The 19,180-nt window shown below is 57.3% G+C and overlaps 1 protein-coding gene across 2 annotated transcripts; it reads left to right on the forward strand.

Annotated features, from left to right (window-relative positions):
- Window positions 1-804: 804 nt before the first annotated feature.
- Window positions 805-18,446, forward strand: WTIP (WT1 interacting protein). Of its 2 annotated transcripts, none has more exons than XM_072750494.1 (7): window positions 805-1,744; window positions 7,311-7,412; window positions 16,209-16,276; window positions 16,432-16,494; window positions 16,639-16,785; window positions 17,546-17,597; window positions 18,274-18,401. In XM_072750494.1, the coding sequence occupies exons 1-7, from the start codon at window positions 1,042-1,044 to the stop codon at window positions 18,279-18,281; spliced, it is 1,143 nt and encodes a 380-aa protein (XP_072606595.1). In that variant the 5' UTR covers window positions 805-1,041; the 3' UTR covers window positions 18,282-18,401. The 2 variants fall into 2 exon arrangements, with proteins under 2 accessions (XP_072606595.1, XP_072606590.1); XM_072750489.1 differs by having other exon boundaries at window positions 808-1,744; window positions 16,655-16,785; window positions 18,274-18,446.
- Window positions 18,447-19,180: the final 734 nt, after the last annotated feature.

Below are 19,180 nucleotides of genomic sequence, written 5' to 3' on the forward strand. Positions count from 1 at the left end.
CCCACAGGCTCTGAGGGCAGCTGGGGGGGAAGGGGGTACCCCCCATCCTGTGGCCCCCGCCTCTGGGCTCCCCGCCCCCGCGGAGCTTGAGCCTGCTTCCGGCCTGCATGGTGGGGGTGGGGGTGGGGGTGGGGGTGAGTGAGGGTGGGGGTGAGGGTGTGTGGGGGGGTGAGGGGGGGTGGGGGTGAAGGGGGTGGGGGTGTGGTGGAGGTGAGGGTGGGTGTGGGGGTGAGAGTGAGTGAGGGTGGGGGTGTGGGTGTGAGGGTGTGAGTGGGGGTGAGGGTGGGTGGGGGTGTGGGGTGAGGGTGGGTGAGGGTGTGTGGGGGGGTGAAGGGGGTGGGGGTGTGGTGGAGGTGAGGGTGGGGGTGTGGGGGTCAGGGTGTGTGTGGGGGTGAGGGGGGGTGGGGGTGCGGGGGGGTGAAGGGGGTGGGGGTGTGGTGGAGGTGAGGGTGGGGGGCTGAGGGGGGTTGGGGGAGTGACGGGGGTTGGGGGGTGGGGGTGAGGGTGGGGTGGCGGTGGCGGCGGGGACCCTGCGCACAGCGGCCCCCCCCCGCCCCGCCCTCCAGCCCCCCTCCCCCCCGCCCGGGGCCGCTGCGCCGCCAGGGGTCCGTCGAGGGCCCGGGGTCCTCCGGGGTCCTCCGGGGCCCGGGGGCGGAGGGGCCGTCGGTGCCCGCAGCCCGGTGCCCGCAGCCCGGTGCCCGGAGCCCGCCCGGAGCCCGCCGCCCGCCGCCCGCCGCCGCCGCCGCCGCCACTCCCCCCGCATTCCACAGGCCGCAGCGCCGTGTCCTTCCTCGCATTCCTCCCCACAAAGGAGTCCCTCCGCCCCGCGGCCGCCGGGGAGGGCGCGGCCCGGGCTCGCAGCGCGCCTCCCCGCGGAGCCCGCGGCCCCCGGAGCGACCCCGGCCCGCGCGCGCCCCGCCCCGCCCCGCGCCCAGGGCTCCCGGGGCGGGCTCCGGGCTCGGGCGGACGATGCGGCGGCGCGGCCGGAGCGGCGGCGGGAAGCGGAGGCGGAGGTGACGCGCCGGGGCCGCGGGCCGGGCCATGCAGCGCTCCCGGGCGGCCGCGGACCAGGCGGCGCTGCTCCTGGCGGGGCTGGCCCTGCGGGAGCCCGAGCCCGAGCCCGGCGGCGCCTCCCCGGGCCGGGGGCGGTGGGGGCCGGGGCCGGGGCCGGGGCCGGGGCCGGGGGACGAGGCGGCGCCGAAGCCGGGCCGCAGGGGGAAGGGCGGCGGCGGCCCCGAGGCCGCGGCGGACGCGCCGAGCCGCCCCGAGCGAGGCCCGCGGCGCACGGCGGCCGCCGAGCTCCCGGCGCAGCCCGCGAGCAGCCCGAGGGCCAGCCTGGCGGCCTCCGACGGCGGCAGCGCGCGCTCCAGCGGCATCAGCCTGGGCTTCGACCAGCGCCACGGCAGCCCGCGCTGCGGCCGCCCGGACCCGCGCCCCGGCCCCGGCCCCGGCCCCGGCCCCGGCCCCGGCCCCGGGCCGCCGTCGGGGGGCAGCGCGCGCTCCAGCGTGTCCAGCCTCGGCTCCCGCGGCTCGGCCGGCGCCTACGCCGACCTGCTCCCGCCCGGCGCCGGGCCCGCGCCCGCCCGCTCCCCGGAGCCCGCGCCGCCCGCCGCCCTCCCGCTGCCCGCGCTGCAGCTGCCCGCGGCCCGGGACGGCGGCCCGAGCGCGGCCGAGCGGAGGCTGGAGGCGCTGACCCGCGAGCTGGAGCGGGCGCTGGAGGCGCGCACGGCGCGGGACTACTTCGGTGAGCGGCGGGCGGCGCGCCGTGGGGGCGGGGGGCGGGGGGGACCCGCGGAGGCCGGGGCGGGGGGAGGCCGGGGGGGGACCCGCGGAGGCCGGGGCGGGGGGAGGCCGGGGGGGACCCGCGGAGGCCGGGGCGGGGGGAGGCCCGGGGGGGACCCGCGGAGGCCGGGGGGGGGGGAGGCCCGGGGGGGACCCGCGGAGGCCGGGGCGGGGGGAGGCCGGGGGGGGACCCGCGGAGGCCGGGGCGGGGGGCGGCCGGGGGGGGACCTGCGGAGGCCGGGGCGGGGGGAGGCCGGGGGGGACCCGCGATGGCCGGGGAGGGGGGGAGGCCCGGGGGGGGAGGCTGGGGGGGACCCGCGGAGGCCGGAGGGGGAGGCCGAGGGGGGATCCGCGGAGGCCGGGGAGGGGGGGAGGCCCGGGGGGGACCCGCGGAGGCCGGAGGGGGAGGCCTGGGGGGGGAGGCCGGGGGGGGACCCGCGGAGGTCGGGACGGGGGGGAGGCCCGGGGGGGACCCGCGGACCGGGGCGGGGGGAGGCCGGGGGGGACCCGCGGAGGCCCGGGGCGGGGGAGAAGGCCTGGGGGGGGACCCACGGACGGGGCGGGGGGAGGCCTGGGGGGTCCCGCGGAGGCCGGGGAGGGGGACCCGCGGCGGCGCCCGCCGTTCCCGGGGTAGGTCGCGGCCGGGCGCGGAATGAGCCGCCCGCGGATCGTGCCTCCCCAGCCCGTAGCGCGGCCCCTGCTCGGCCTGCACCCCGCCAGCCCCAGCCGGGTGGGGACCCGCCGTCCCGGGCCCCCGGCGCCCCCGCGGTGCGCGGACTGGACAGGCGGGGGGGTGCGAGGGAGGGACGGGAAGGGGCCCAGGCCGGCCCCCGCTGCCCCTGCTCCGCGCGGTTTCCCGCGGGGCCCGCTCCCCCGCGCTCGCAGAGCCCACGGTCCCTGGCCCGCCTCCCCCAGGCTCACCCTGGCCCGCCTCCCCCAGGCTCACCCTGGCCCGCCTCCCCCAGGCTCACCCTGGCCCGCCTCCCCCAGGCTCACCTTGGCCCGCATCCCCCAGGCTCACCCTGGCCCGCATCCCCCAGGCTCACCCTGGCCCGCGATCCCTAGTTCCTTGGAGACCTCATAGGAGCCTCCCTGCGTCGCTGAGAGGGAAGCAGGAAGACGAGGCACCTGGCCGGGGTGGGGGTGGGGGTGGGGGTGGGGGGTGGTTCTCACGCCCAACGACTCCACTCCCCACTCCCCGTCCCTGTGCTTCCTGCGGGCAGCTCAGGACCGCCCGGAGCTGGATGTCGACACAGGAGGGTGTGCAGGGGCCAGGCCAGGCCTGGGGGCCAGTCCAGGGGGAGGAAGAGTGTGAGCCAGGGAGGCGGGGAGCCCTGCGCTGCACCCCTGGCTCCCAGGGTGGCCGCCTGGGAGGGCCCAGGTGTGTGTTCAAGGGAGTGACTGGGACACGGAGGGGTCGCCTTTGGGAGGGGGCGCCAGGAAGGGTTTCAGGCCCTTCGGGGGGTGGGGCGTTAGGGTGAGAATCTGCGGTTTGGTGGGTCTTGTGGCTGCTGTCCAGAGAATGACTCCGGTGCTCTGGTCTCCTGTCCCCGTGCCCTGCAGGGCCCCGGGCGGCGTGGGTGCCGCGGGCCTCTGCAGCTGCTCATGGCATCTTTGTGTGAAGCAAGGTGACCAGACCCAAGCAGGTGGTGGGAGGGTGGAGGGCGGGTGGCCCGAGACCTCAGAGGCGGGTGGCCGTCCTCTCTAAAGGGCCCCAAGGGGTGGGAGGCGAGTGATGCCAGATCTTTTTTTTTATTTTGTTTTTTTCCCCAAGGGAAGCCAGATCTAGGGAACATTTTCCTAATTTTGAAAAACTCGGGCAACTATCGGCTTGAATTGCTGATGACTTAGTGCTGATACTTGGCCTTCTGGAGCTCTAAAAGGTGGCTCTTTCACACACTCCACCTTGAAGAACGCAAAGTTCTGCAAAAGGAAGCGTGCAGGTAGCGTGAGCTCAAGCCGTGTGTGCAGGAGTCCACCCCCGCAGGGTGTTTCTTCCTCTCCTGCCGTCCCCCCTTCTCCAGGGCCCTGACACTCACTGACCTCTTGGGCCTTCTCTCCGTTCATTGACGTCTTTAGAACTTTCTCGTCTCTCCTCACCAAGTTCCGCGGCCCCTTAGCTAGCCAACAGCCTCAAGCTTCTGGAACCTCTTTGGAACCTCTTTTTTTTTTTCTTTTTCCAGAATCTTTTTAACTTGGGCCACCTCCCTCCCTCCCTCCTCTGGAACCACCACGGCCTCCCAGGGCCACACTCTGTTTTTGCTTCGCTGAGACGGCCACCTGGTCTCCCTGGTGCCTCAGTTTCCTCAAATGCCCGCTGCCCTGCAGAACCCCGACCCCCAGTCAGTGCCCCAGCACCCTTTTTTGCTGCTACACCGGCTGGCAGGGTGCTGGTCTTGAACCTCTGTGATCTGGGCACCACCCGTCGCGTGGCCCTAAGCCTTGGTTGGATCCCACTTTTATTCCCTCAGTCATCTTCGTGCCCCTCTGGCTCCTGCACTTGCCTTGTGCTTTGCTGCAAAACTTGAGGTCGGCACATGCAGGCGGCCTGGCACCCTCAGGGTGTCAAGTCCGCATCCAGATCTGAGGACCAGGGTCATTCCGCCTCCAACCCCACCTCCTCCATCTTGGGCTCTCCTCTTTCCATTGGTCTTTTTCTTTGGTTGTAAGTATATCAAGGGTCTTTCATTAAAAGAAAAAGGGGAAAAAATAAAAAGTAAAAGAAAAAGGGGAGAAAGAAGTAAACCCACACCTCCGAGGCCACCACGTCTCGCTGGCGTGCTCACCTCCTCCCATCGCCACACCTGGTTGGCACTGCCTTGCTCACCTGTCCCCCTTCAGGCTCAGCTCTCTGTCCCCCCTCACGGGACCGAGCCAGCTCTTGCACAGGACCCTGGTGATGCCCTGGCCTCGCCGGCGTTTGCCAGGCCTGGTCTCACCATCCCATAGGTAGAGTCCACCCTCTTCAAAATGCTGCACTCCCCGAGTTTTGTGGAGACTCTGTGCACTTGGTTCTCCTCCTTCGGTGTCTTTTTTTTTTTTTTTTTCTTATTCATGAGACACACAGAGAGAAAGAGGGAGAGACAGAGGCAGAGGGAGAAGCAGGCTCCCTGCGGGGAGCCCAATGCGGGACTCAATCCCGGGACCCCTGGATCACGCCCCAGGCTGAAGGCAGGTGCTCAACCGCGGAGCCACCCCAGCGTCCCTTCGGTGTCTTTTATGAAAGTGATGCAAGCGCATATTTAGAAAAAACCCAAACCGGAGCAAACACTAGTCATACAAAGTCACAGCCTCCTGCCCTGCTTCCACGGCCTGGGGACTCTCGCTCTTCAGCGTGGCCTCTGGTAAGGTAGGAAGCGCCCTGCGGGGCTCCCAGAGCCGGGGGACAAGAGTTAGGGACAGGGCCTGGGTCATTTTCACTTAGAAGGAGAAGCGGCAGCAGTTGGCGCGGTGGGCTGTTGGGGACCAGGCTGCAGGACACCCTGGACGTGGCCTTTGGGAGGAGAATTGGGGACTTGCGTCAGGCCCGGGGAGGGGGGCCCCGAGAGGAGGGAATGAAGCCAAAATGGGAGCACAGAGGAGCTGCGATTGAGAGTCGGAGGGACCCGCGCACCCTGGACACCCCGAGCGGGCCCGGGGGCGAGAGCAGCCCTGGCGCGGGGCGCTGGGGGGGGCGCCGTGGGGGGCGTGGAGCCGCGTGTGGAGCCCCGCGGGCCTGCTGTGTTCCCTCCTGCGTCTTCCAAACCTCCCAAGTCAGCAGTTGAGGTCCCGGGGTGACCTTTCACGGGCGGATCTCGGTTTCCAGCTTCTCTTGAAAATCCTGACCCGTTAGCGGTTCTGGGCCCGCGTTCCCCCAGCAGCCGGGTGTGGGGGGGACCCCGGCGGCTCTGTTCTCCGGCCCCCTGGGCCCCCCTGGGCCCATCAGCCTCCCTTACGCCCAGGAGCCCCCAGTAGAGCTGCAGCCGGAGGAGCGCCGGGGCCGGGGTGCGCCAGACCCCGACGCCGCAGAGGAGGAGCCGGCGGCCCCCAGCAGCATCGGGCCGGGATGTCCGCACGGTCGGGACGTGGCCACCCCGGGCGGCGGGACGGGGACAGGCGCAACCGTGGCTGATGCCAACACCCCAGAGCTCTGGTGGAGACCGGAGGGAGAGCGTGAGGGCAGCGCGTCCTGGAGCAGCCCGGAGATTAGGGTCTAGAAGGCCCGGGGAGCCCGTCTCCCGGCCCTGGGAGGGATGGGACACCCCGGGGCACTGAAGGGAACTTTGGACTTCAGGCTGGGCGCCCCCGTTCTGGGTCCCAGGACGGCTGGCCAGGGAGTCCCCCGGGACCAGTGCCTGGCTTCGTCCTGCCGTTGCCGGTCACCCTTTTCCTTACCACGCGCCCCTGACTGCTGGGCACCCCGGCCTGTGCTGCTAGAGGCGCGTCCCTCATCCCACCCAGTAATCCCAGGTGTCTGCGTGGCACCTTCCTCCCCAATTTCTTCCAGACCTTAGCTCAAATGTCACCCTGGCAATGGGGCCTTCTCCGTCATCCTATTGAAAGCTCACACGCTCAGATATATACTTCATCAGCCTTCCGTTCCCCCACAGCGCTTGTCTCCACTGGAGATACCGCTTACCTGTGGTCACCCGTCCCCCGTGACCCCCCTCCCTGGCATAGAGGCTCCTCGAGCTCGGGGACTTCCCTGGTGCGTGGCCGGATCTCCAGCCCCTAAACCGTGGGACATGTGGCAGGCCAGCAGTGTCGCTGTGCTGATGTGGGACTCAATCCTGGGTCTCCAGGATCACACCCTGGGCTGAAGGCAGATGCTCACCCGCGGAGCCACCCGGGTGTCCCTTCTTTCTGGCTCATAGGCAGCAGGAAGGATTTTCTATCAATCCAAGACTCTGGTCACTGGTGAAGGGGCTCAGAATGACTCTCTAGTATAAACGTGTCACTCGTGGGGCCCCCTGGGTGACTCAGTCAGTTAAATGTCTGTCTTCGGCTCAGGTCATGATTCCAGGGTCCTGGGATCGAGCCTGGCATCGGGCTCCCTGCTCAGAGGAGAGTCGGTCTCTCTTCTCCCCCTGCTCGTGCTCTGCTGCCCCTCAAATAAATCTTTATTAAAAAGGTCCTTACTATTTTTAAAGAGTACTTATGTATTTATTGGGAGAGACCGTGTGCTTGAGGGTGCATGTGAGCAGGGGGAGGGGCAGAGGGAGGGAGAGATGCTCAAGCAGGCTCTGAGCTGAGCAGGGAGCCCGACGTGGGGCTCGATCTCCCCACCCTGAGATCACAACCAAGAGTCAGATGCTGAGCCGACTGAGCCACCCAGGCGTCCTCCGTCGTTGGTATTTTGATGCCAAGGGCAGCGCCGGGGACTCTGCTTACCTCTTTGAATTGCAAAGAGCAGCAGACACAAACCCAGGACACCCTCGTGGTTCCCACGTTAGTTTGTACCTGAGCGATGGAGGCCTTGGGAAGCTCGTTGGCCCCAGGTGAGGCAGCCTTAGGACGGGGGGCTGACCTCTCCTGCTTCTCTCCCGTAGGCATTTGCATCAAGTGCGGGCTTGGCATCTACGGAGCGAGGCAGGCCTGCCAGGCCATGGGGAGCCTCTATCACACGGATTGCTTCACCTGTGACTCCTGTGGTAGGTGACCTCTTCCTCGGCCCTCTGGCACCTAAGTGCCAAGCACCTGCCATCAGCTCTGGCCCAGGTGGAGTGTGGAGGAGGCTGAGTTGTGGCCCCTCTCCTTCTGGGCCTGGCCTGCTTGGGAGGCCCAGGCCCCCGGGGAGATCCTCTGGGCCCTGGGGAGGGAGGTGTGGAACCAGGGGGGGAGCCCTGTGCCGCCAGAGGGAAAGGCTGCCCCTCGGGCCCTTGGCCTTGGGGCCCCATGTCTCCTGGCTGCCTGGGTGGGGCGCATGTGCTAGAACTGTGCTTCCTGCTTGGGCATGGGGCTGCTATTTCTTTTCCCTGCAGTTTACTTATTTTTTTTCTCCCAAGTATCAACTATAAATGTTATAATTTAACCTAGACGAAATTCTAAAAAGAAAAAAGTAGCTATTATCCAACCAACCTAATAAATCTTCACTCTTGATTCCACCCCCTTTCCTTCAGGCTTTGCCCCGAAGCAAATATCTTTCGTTTATTGATACTAAGCCCTTTAATATTTTATGTTACAAAAAAAAATATTTTACGTTACAGGAGTGTGGTACACGCACAGTGTTAAGTCAGACTGTCCTGAGAAGCTGTTTTTGCCATAGCAGAAACCACTCCTCTTTCCATTCCTGGTCCCATTCCCCAGAGGCAACTGCTTGGTACTTTTTTTTTTTTTTTTTAGCAGTTTCTAGAATCTAGTAGACATCCCTGCATCTGTAACAAGCATACACTGCTGTCTCTTTTTTTTTTAAAAAAAGATTTTATTTATTTCTTTATTCAGAGAGTGCGGGTGAGGATGTGCCATTTTCAGACTTATTTTTGCTTTGACAGATGAGGAACAGGTTCTTACACTGCCCACTTCTCTTCCTTCCAGTTTTCTGAGTGTAATTCCATCATAAGTTGTGGTCAAGGGACGCCTGGGTGGCTCCGTGGTTGAGCATCTGCCTTCAGCTCAGTCATGATCCTGGGATCCTGGGATCGAGTCCTGTGTCAGGCTCCATGCGAGGAGCCTGCTTCTTCCTCTGCCTGTCTCTGCCTTTCTCTCTGTGTGTGTCTCTCATGAACAAATAAATAAAATCTTAAAAAAAAAATTAAATTAAATAAATAAGTTGTGATTAAGTCAATAAGCCAAGTTTATGTTACTTTGAGTATTTAAAAATTCACTGCAGAGCCAAAAATTATACTGTGATACATTCTGTAGTTTTTTACGTTTCCTTTTTTTTTTTTTTTTTCCTTTTTTAACCTTTTCTTTCCCTTGTATTGGCTTGTTTCATCCTATCTTTGTCCCTCCACCTCCTTCCCCAGGCCCCATTATATAAGGCATCCTACTGAATCCCTCTGGACCCCTGTGGAGTGCCTATTCAGTGCTTTGCCTGTATCCGCCCTGCATTGAATCCACTCTTTCCTGGAAGCTTTTAGCTGGGGAGAACAGAGATGCTGCTGAGGAGGCTTAAACTCAGAATATTTTTTGGCTCCCTGAACCGGGAACCCAGAGATAAGGACTGGCTTCAGGTTGTGATTGATCTAGTGGCTCAGGCCCTATGAGATGCTTGGCTCGGTTTCCCTTGGGTTTGGCTTTTGCCTTGGGGCAGCTTCTTTTAGGGTGGTGAAATGTCTGAGGCAGCTTGAGACTTCCATTGGCGCCCCGCTGGTCTGGAGGAAGAGGGGACCTGTTCCAGTCACATTTTTGGAAATTTCTTTTCCAGAAAGCACCTAGCAAATATCTCTTTGTATGTCATTGGCCAGAGCATCTCACACATCCATTCCTGAGCCAGTCTCTTTGGTGGTGGGGAGTGTGATGATTGATTGACCGACTTGCCTGCGTCTCTGAGTAATACCGTAATAAGGGAGGACGAGTTATCTTTATACTAATCAAGCCCATCGAGGGATAAGGGGAGTGGATTCAGGTTTCCCTTGAAGGAACCAGGCTGTCTGAGGTAAGGTTGGCTACTGAACACCGTGGAGGAGAGAGAAAGAATCGAAGCTGTGAAGCATTGCCTACGAGATTTTGCTCCTGATACCTAAGAAAGGGCACGTGGGAGGTCAGTGTTCTGAGTTCTGCTCTAAAATGCCTTTATTCTATGCTCATACATTTTAGTTTGGAATAGATTCCCAAATTGGAAACATTTTTCACTCCGCATTTTTTTTAATCTTTTTTTTTTTTTTAAAGATTTTATTTATTTATTTGAGAGAGAGAGTGAGTGAGAAAGAGCACAAGAGGGAGCAGGAACAGGAGTGGGGATGAGGGTGTGGGGAGGAACAGAAGGAGAAGCAGGCTCCCCGCTGAGCCGGGAGCCCAGACTCTGGGCTTCATCCCAGGACCCTGGGATCATGACCTGAGCCAGAGGCAGCTGCTTAACAGACTGAGCCACTGAGTGTGTGTGTGTGTGTGTGTGTGTGTTTTAAAGATTTTATTTTTAAGTAATCTCTACATCTGACTTGGGGCTTGAACTTACAACCCTGCCTGCGATCAAGAGTCCTACTCCCCAAGGCCTCAGCCAGCCAGGCGCCCCTCACTCAGCATTTTGAGTTTTACCTTCCAGCGGCCACTGTTGCTGCTACGTTCTGATGCCCTTCTGATTCACGTTTGTGTGTGCGTGATCCGGGTTTTCCTTTGGGGAGCTCTTGGGAGGAGGACTGTCATGTTGCACGGTGGCCTCTGGACAAGGCCGTGTGCTGCCCAGTTCCAGGTGGTGTCACTGACATCGATACAACGGCAGCCGTGCTCGTGAAGTTGGACGATACAGCTTGTATATTTTATTTATGTGTGGTGTAGACAACCACTGCGGTTGCCTGGGCACACACAGAGCCCTGCGAGACTGGAGATTTGCCCCCTCGGTTCTGGGAATTTTCTTTTTTTTGGTACTGGTTATTTTATTCCCCTTTTTTTTCTCCAGAACCGAATTCACCAGTGTATAATCAAGATAATACATTATGTCCAAGTTGAGTTTACTTGAAGACGACTAGGCCGGATTCACATTAAAAAACTCATTAATGTATATATAGATGCCTGGCTAGCTCAGTCGGTAGAGTATGCGGCTCTTTTTTTTTTTTTCTTTGAGAGAGATTTTATTTATTTATTTGAGATAGAACGAGAAAGAAAGAGCACAAGCGGGACTCAATCCCAGGACCCAGGGATCATGACCTGAGCCCAAGGCAGATGCTTAAGTGACCAAGTCACCCAGGCGTCCCTAAAGTTTCAGGTCTTTTATCAATTTAGGGAAAAATCTTAGCTATTTTATTTTCAAAACTTGCTTCTCTCCCATTCTTTCTATTATTTACTTCTAGAATTCAAATTCGGAGTATTAGACTTTCTCATTCTATTGGGTCTCTTAATCTCTTCCTCTCATATTATCCATTTCTCTGTCTCCCATTCTGTTTAATTTTCTCAGATCTGTCTTACAGAAACTAGAATCCAGATCACTTATTTTCGCCTTCAGCTGCGTTTTTTCTCTTTAAAGATTTTATTTATTTATTTATTTATTTATTTATTTATTTATTTATTTATTATAGACATAGAAAGGGGGGGGGGGCAGAGACACAGGCAGAGGGAGAAGCAGGCTTCCTGCGGGGAGCCCGATGTGGGACTCGATCCCAGAACTCCAGGATCACGTCCTGAGCCGAAGGCAGATGCTCAACTGCTGAGCCACCCAGGCGTTTCCGAAAAGATTTTCTTTTTAAGTAATTTCTACCCTCAACATGCGGCTCGAACTCCTATCCCTGAGACCAAAACTCACATGCTGTACTGACTAAGCCAGCCAGGGGCTCCTATACTTTTTTTCCTAGCAATGGAGTTTCTGGGTCCTGGAGTAACATTTGTGTCACTTTAATATATGCTGCTAAGCAGTTTACCACGGTAGACAAAACAATGTATTATCCTGCTGGCAATGTATTAGAATTCCAGTTTTTCCTCTTTCCCACCAGCAGGTAGCATTGTCAGTCTTCCACCATTCGAGTGGGGGTGGTGTGGTATATTAATGAGATTTTATTTTATTTTATTATTCTTTAAAGATTTTATTCATTCATGAGAGACACACAGAGGCAGAGACACAAGCAGAGAGAGGGAGAAGCAGGTTCCCTGTGGGGAGCCTGAGTCAGGACTTGATCCTGGGACCCCAGGATCATGCCCTGGGCCGAAGGCAGGTGCTCAACTGCTGAGCCACCCAGGCACCCATGACACTTTGTTTCATCACATGGTTTTGTAATTTTTGATTGTGGAGGTCAGCCTGTGGGAATTGAGTGAGGTCTGTGTGGAGGGAGATTTCCCCGGGGTGTATTTTTTTTTAAGATTTTATTTTTTTATTTAAAAAATTTTTTTTTTATTTATTTATGATAGTCATACAGAGAGAGAGAGAGAGGCAGAGACACAGGCAGAGGGAGAAGCAGGCCCCATACACCGGGAGCCTGACGTGGGATTCGATCCCGGGTCTCCAGGATCGCGCCCTGGGCCAAAGGCAGGCGCCAAACCGCTGCGCCACCCAGGGATCCCTCAGATTTTATTTTTTAAAAATTGTATTTATTTTTATTTTTTTAATTTTATTTATTTATTCTTAAAGATTTTATTTATTTAATCACAAGAGACAGAGAGAGAGAGAGAGAGAGAGAGGCAGAGGCACAGGCAGAGGGAGAAGTAGGCTCCATGCAGGGAGCCTGACATGGGACTCGATCCTGAGTCCCCTAAGTAACCTCTGTACCCAATGTGGGGCTCCAACTTGCATCCGCGAGATCAAGAGTTGCACGCTCTACCATCGGAGCCAACCAGGTGCCCCCCATCCATGTATTAGCTCGCTCCTTTTTATTGCTGAGTAGGATTTTATTGTATGAACATACCACAGTTTGTGGTACGTTCACACACTGATAGATTGTGCTGTGAACATTCTCGTACAGGTCATCTGTGGACAAATGTTTTCATTTCTCTCTCGGGTAAATTCCAAGGAGTGGAATTTCTGGGTCATAGGCTAAGTGTATGTTTAACTTCATAAGAGACTGCCAAACTTTTCCAAAGGGGGTTGTGCCATTTTCATACTCCCACTAGAAATGTTAGAGTTGGGTTATTCTATGTGTTTGCCAACAAGCGGTGTTTTTGTCTTTTTAATTCACCCATTCTAATGGATGAGAAATGGTATCTCGTGGTTTTAATTGCATTTCCCTGATGACTAATAAGGTTGAGCATCTTTTTTGTCTGCCTCTTGGCCATTTATATCTTCTTTTATGAAGTCTGTCCGGGTCTTTTGCTCAACTTTTGAATTGAGAGTTACTTGTCTTTTATTACTTAGTTGTAAGACTATATATATTCTGAGTAGAAGTTTTTTTCAGATGTATGTTTTATGAATATATTCTCATGGTATTTTTTTTTAAGTAGGCTCCATGCCCAGCATGGAGCCCAGCATGGGGCTTGAACTCACGACCCTGAGATCAAGACCCGAGCTGAGATCAAGAGTTGGATGCTTAACCGACCGAGCTACCCAGGCACCCCTCATAACGTACTTTTGTGTATGGTATGAGGTGAGGAATTGAGTTTCGTTTTTGTTCCATATTTCATTTTTTCCCTTCAGTTGTCATAGCACCATATGCTGAAAAGACTTTGCTTTCCAACTTGTGTGTTTATTGAAATATTTATGGGTCTATTTTTGCATTCTGGTCTGTTCCACTGATCTTTGGGTCTTTCCTTACCCCAATATTACACTGTCTCGATTACTTGAAGTCTTAAGATAGGCAGTGTAAGTCTTCCAGAATTGTTAATCTTTTGCAAGATTATTTGGCTATTTTGGTTCTTTGTATTTTTATATAAATTTTAGAATTGGAAGGCAGCCCTCAACACAAGGGTTTGAAAGAAGAAAAGAATGAAACAGAATAGAATGGCATGTCGGTTTCCACAAAAAAATAAGAATGCTGGGATCTTAATTGTGTAGCGTTGCACGTACAGATCAATTTGGGGAGAATTGAGGACAGAACATTTGAAGCCGTGAAGATGATGGTCAGGGACTGAGAGGTTTTTTTTTTCCCTATGTGCAAGCTGATGAGTTTGTCTGCCACTGCTCCACTGATGCTGACTGAAGACATGAGTCTCCTGGGGCAGAAGCTCACAGCCCTGCAGGCAGGATGAGCCTCACATTTGAATCCTTGTGCATGCCCTCGAGTCCCATGGGGTGACGCAGGGGGTGCCAGGCGGGTGCTGCAGAGCAGTGGGTGTCTGTCAAGGCTGGGAGCCCTGAGCTTAGGGAGCCCTAATGTTTTATAGTGGGCTGCCAGCAATGCTATGTGACCTGTGTTTCTGAGAAGCACATTATCTGTATACACTGGACAGCAAACAAGCCTGCTTTCGACTTCAGAGGGACATAAGCCATCTTTGTTTTCTAAGCCATTTGTTCCACAGATGTCCTTGGGGAGGTAGTTCCGAACGAAAGCTGCCAGTCCCCTGTAATGTATGCAGAAGTGTGAGAGACCCAAGGGGGAGCTGGTCTTCCAGCAACGGTAGATTGTTCTACTTATGGATGTTTTGGGGTTTTTTTAAAGATTTTATTTATTTATTCATTCATTCATTTATGAGAGACAGAGGCAGAGACACAGGGAGAAGCAGGCTCCATGCAGGGAGCCCAACGCGGAACTCGATCCCAGGACTCCAGGACCACGCCCTGGGCCAAAGGCAGGTGCTAAACCGCCAAGCCACCCAGGGATCCCCTATTTATGGAGGTCTTTTGAAATTTCTCTCAGCAAAGTCTCGTTTGGCAGAGTGAGGGTCACACATATCTCTTATTAAATTTATCCCTCAGAATTTTGCAGGGTTTTGGGGAGGCTGTTATAAATGCAGTTTTAAAAATTGTAAGTTCGTTTTCCACTCATTCGTTACCAGGATATACAAATATATTTGGTTTCACATTTCACATCCTACAACCCTGCTAAGCTCATTTATTAGTTCCCGTAGGGTTTCTTTCAGGTAGATTCCCTATTATTTTCTATATAGCACAATCATATCCTGATGAAAGATAGTTGTACTTTTTCCTTTCCAATTTTTAATTTTTTCCCCCTGTCATATTGCACTGTGTAGGGCCTCTAGTCCAATGCTGAATCCTAAGGGGAAGGAAAAGCCTCTAATGTTTCCCCCTAATGTCTGATGTCAGGTCACGGTTTCTCTCAGGTGCCCTTTATCAGGGGAGGAGGCTCCCTCCTGTTCCTGGTTAGGCGCGTGGTTTTTCTCCTGATTCTGGTGGGCTGCCTCTAACAGCAGGCAGGTCTGCTGGGGCTCTTGTTTTGACAGGAACACCCCTTTCACGAGGGCCTTAACTGGTGAGAGTTATACTTCTAATGTTCAAAGATTATGACAATTCATTCTGGAACGTCTGCTCTGAGTCCCACTGAAGTGATTTTTTAAAAAAACATTTTATTTTTTTAAAATATATTTATTTATTCATGAGAGACACAGAACGAGAGAGGCAGAGACACAGGCAGAGAGAGAAGCAGGCTCCATGCAGGGAGCCCTACGTGGGACTCGATCCCGGGTCCCCAGGGTCATGCCCCGGGCCGAAAGCGACACTAAACGGCCGAGCCACCTGGGCCTGCCCCTTAAAAAACATTTTTAAAAATATTTATTTATTTTAGAGAGAGACAGAGACCATGGGCGGGGGGGTGTACAGAGAATCTCAAGCAGACTCTGCTGAGCACAGAGCCTGATGCGGGGCTTAATCTCATGATCCTGAGATCATGACCTGAGCTGAAACCAAGAGTCAACTGACTGTACCACCCAGGTACCCCTGAAGCAAATTTTTTTTTTTTAAGATTTGTTTATTCATGAAAAACACAGAGAGAGGCAGAGACAGAGGCAGAGGGAGAAGCAGGCTCCCTGCGGGGAGCCTGATGTGAGACTTGATCCTGGGACTCTGGGATCATGACCTGAGCCAAAGGCAGATGCTCAACCACTGAGGCACCCAGGTGTCCCACAAATGTATTTTTTTTAAAGACTCTATTTCTCTGACAGAGAAAGTATAACCAGGGGGAGCAGGAGATGGAGAAGCAGACTCCTCACTGAGCAGGGAGCCTGATGCAGGACTCGATCCCAGGACCCTGGGATCATGACCTGAGCTGAAGGCAGATGCTTAACTCACTGAGCAACCCAGGTGCCCCAGCAAATGTATTTTTAAAAATTAACCAGAACAGCAGTTTACACATGAAAAGCACTTCCTTATATATTTGCTTTGAGAACCTCTTACAACAATCTGTCAATGGGTTCTGTTTAATTTTAAAAATATGGGATCCCTGGGTGGCGCAGCGGTTTGGCGCCTGCCTTTGGCCCGGGTCGCGATCCTGGAGACCCGGGATCGAATCCCACGTCGGGCTCCCGGTGCATGGAGCCTGCTTCTCCCTCTGCCTGTGTCTCTGCCTCTCTCTCTATCTCTCTGTGACTATCATAAATAAATAAAAATTAAAAATATATTTATTATTTTATTTTTTTAAAGATTTTATTTATTTATGATAGACATAGAGAGAGAGGCAGAGACACAGGCAGAGGGAGAAGCAGGCTCCATGCAGGGAGCCCGACGTGGGACTCGATCCCAGAGCTCCAGGATCGTGCCCTGGGCCAAAGGCAGGCGCTAAACCGCTGAGCCACCCAGGGATCCCGATCCTCTATTTATTATTTTAATAGTAATGACCTACTAATAAAGGGAAATGTTAAAATTTGCCCATAATCTGCTTCTCATCTGTTGGAGAAGAGTCCTGAGAAATGGAACCAGGGGCTCATCGCTGGGTTCCAGTGGCCCAAGGCCCCCTTCTCAATCCCCGTCCTTGCAGGGAGACGACTTCGAGGGAAGGCGTTCTACAATGTGGGTGACAAAGTCTACTGCCAGGAGGACTTCTTGGTGAGTCGGAGCTGGGCCCTGGCTGGTGCCTTGTGGGGGAGCAGGGGAGGGGGCCCTCCTGCTTCTAGGGAGACCTGGGGCCAGGAGGCAGTTGCTGGCTGGGCAGCAAGTGCCCCTTTGTCACCTAACATTCTGGATCCCTTGTGTCCCGTCAGTACTCTGGGTTCCAGCAAACAGCCGACAAGTGTAGCGTGTGTGGACACCTCATCATGGAGATGGTGAGACCCTCCCCCAGCCTCCTGGAGCCCCTCTGACAAGAGCGGTCTTAGGACCCCCGTCACCTGTTGCAGACCTGCCAAGGGCTCAGAGCCAGAGCCTCTTCGGGGGCTGTGCTGAGCCTTCCGTCTGCACTGACCCTTCAGTGCCTCCCACCTCCAGATCCTGCAGGCCCTTGGGAAGTCCTATCACCCAGGCTGCTTCCGGTGCTCGGTGTGCAACGAGTGCCTGGACGGGGTGCCCTTCACAGTGGACGTGGAGAACAACATCTACTGTGTCAGAGACTATCACACGTGAGTCCCGGCGCCATGGGGCAGGTGACCCCCGCCGTTTCTCCCGCCTCCCGGGAAAGCGTCTTCCCCCCCTGCCTGTCTGGGTTCTCCATTCCTGGCCTTTCCACCTCCAGCCTCCCCATCAGTCGGTCCTCAGTGGCGGGTGCAGGGCCTGGATCCCTGTCTGGAACCCTCTCTTGGATGATTCAGCGCCAGTCGTCTCTTTCCTCTCCCTGCCTTTGCCTGCACGTTCCGTCTTAGTCGGCGGTGGGGGGGACACCCCCCTCCCAGGGGCCGGCCACCTCCCTGGGGTGGGGGCTTGGAGCCTCTGCAGAGTCCTTTCCCTGGCCGGCTGGCGTCCACGTGAGCAGCCAGTCCTTTCCCCCAGCTGTGGCTCCAGGCCCGGCCCGCTGAGCTCTGGTCCCGTGCGGCTGCCGCGCGTGGGGTTGGTGCCCTGCATGGAGCACGAGTACTCAGTGTACAGCTGGGCTTTGTGGGGGTTTCAGCTAGGGGAGCCCCCCCCCCCCGGACAATTAGGGGAGAGGGTAAGGAGAACCCGAAGCCATCCCAGAGGAGTTGATGGGGTGGCTATGAATTGGGGAGCCAGATGAAGGCCCAGAAGGCACCGCAGAGGCTGCCCCCCTGCAGTGTGTCCACATAAGGAAAGGGGTCCTGAGGCTTAGGGCCATGTCGAGGGGCTCCCGTGGGTGGGTGGGTCTGCCTTTCTGCCCTTGGCCTCTGGCCACTCAGGGGTCACTCCTGGTTTCCTTTATTCCTCCAGGGTTTTTGCACCAAAATGTGCCTCCTGTGCCCGTCCCATCCTCCCTGCACAGGTAGGAACCACTCACGTGGAGATGACCAGGTGCCTGGCCCAGCCTTGCCTGGTTCTGCTCAGGCTGGCCCCAGGCCTTGGGCCCCGGGGGAGGAGGAGCAGATGCTCCTGCCCCGTATCCCTCAGGGCCGAGGGCTGTGTTGTGCCCATAAGCACCTGTGTGTCCCAGCAAGAGTTAGAAGTGGTGGCCCTCAGCTCCGTTGCCCACGGACGTAAGGATGGCTCCGCGGGTCTGTTCGCCCTGCAGGCTGAGGTGGTGGGGGGAGCAGGCGAGAGAAGGTTGCAGTCTGTGCAGGAGACGTCCTGGGGGGCTCTCCGGCACCATGCCCTCCACCCACGCTGGCTCTGCCCCAGGCTGGTGTGCCTAGGGAGAAAGGACTGGCGGTGGCCCTTCCTGACTGCAAAGAACTGAAAAGAACATGTAGACACACGTAGACACTCACGTGACAGCTCTCCCGGATGCGTGTGCGTGCTCCTGGGTGTCGCTGGGGGGGGATGTCCATTCGTGTGCACCTGCCGACGCCCGTTCTGCCCGTGGGAGCACCAGAGGCAGGGTCCACATGGGCACGAATGTGCACCTGCCACGACCAGGCCGTGTGTGTAGGCGTGTGCACCCCACACAGGTCGCCCCAAACCCCAATTTGCTGACTGTGTCCGAACGCCGTCTCTTCCTCCAGGGCTGTGAGACGACCATCCGTGTGGTGTCCATGGACAGAGACTACCACGTGGAGTGTTACCACTGTGAGGTGAGCCTGGGCCCCCCTGGAATGCTGGTGGCTGGGCAGCCCCCCTCCATGTAGACCCCCTTTTTTTTAAAAAAAAAAGATTTTTATCTGTGAGAGAGCACGAGTGGGGGGGTGGGGAGAGGGAGAAGCAGGCTCTCCACTGAGCAGGGAGCCTGACACGGGACTCGATCCCAGGACCCTGGGACCCCGACCAGAGCCGAAGGCAGATGTTTAACCAACTGAGCCAGCCAGGTGCCCACACGCAGGTGTCCGCTTCTCTAGGTGTCCTGTGGGCCCAGCTCCCCGGCTCTGGTTCTGTCCCGCACTCCCCGCCCGCCCCGGGGAGCCCTCTCCCTTCTCCCCAAGCTACGTCCTCAGCCCACTTCCTATTCGATCAAATATTTACTGAGGGTCTCAGGGGGTGGGGTGCTGGGATGCACAGGGATGAGCCTGGAGCCCCCACTCTTGCAGCAGGGATGAGTGCTCTGGCAATGTCTACACAGGTCGTTACCGCCTTCACGGTGACTTGTCCGAGTAGGTGGGAGGCCTTGGAGAATCAGGGAAGGCTTTCAGGAGAGGGGGACGCCCCAGCTAAGACGGGGCCAGGGCGAAGGTGCGCAGCTGAGTCAGGAGGAGTTGGCAGGAGCTGGGACGTGAGGCTGAGGACTACGCATGATCCTGGGGGCGGTGGAAAAGGGTGACACGGTGGCAGGGGCACTTTGGGGAGGGGGCTCTTGGCCGTTCTCCGCACGGCGGGGCTGTGGTCCTGGCTCGGGGTGGCTCGCGGGGTTGCGTGCTGGCCAGGCAGTTAAAAGGGACTGGGTTTGGTCAGTGACCGGACGGGGCAGTTTGGGGGTTA

This window comes from Vulpes vulpes, chromosome 1 (assembly GCF_048418805.1).
Source record: "Vulpes vulpes isolate BD-2025 chromosome 1, VulVul3, whole genome shotgun sequence".
NCBI classification, from domain to species: Eukaryota; Metazoa; Chordata; class Mammalia; order Carnivora; family Canidae; genus Vulpes; species Vulpes vulpes.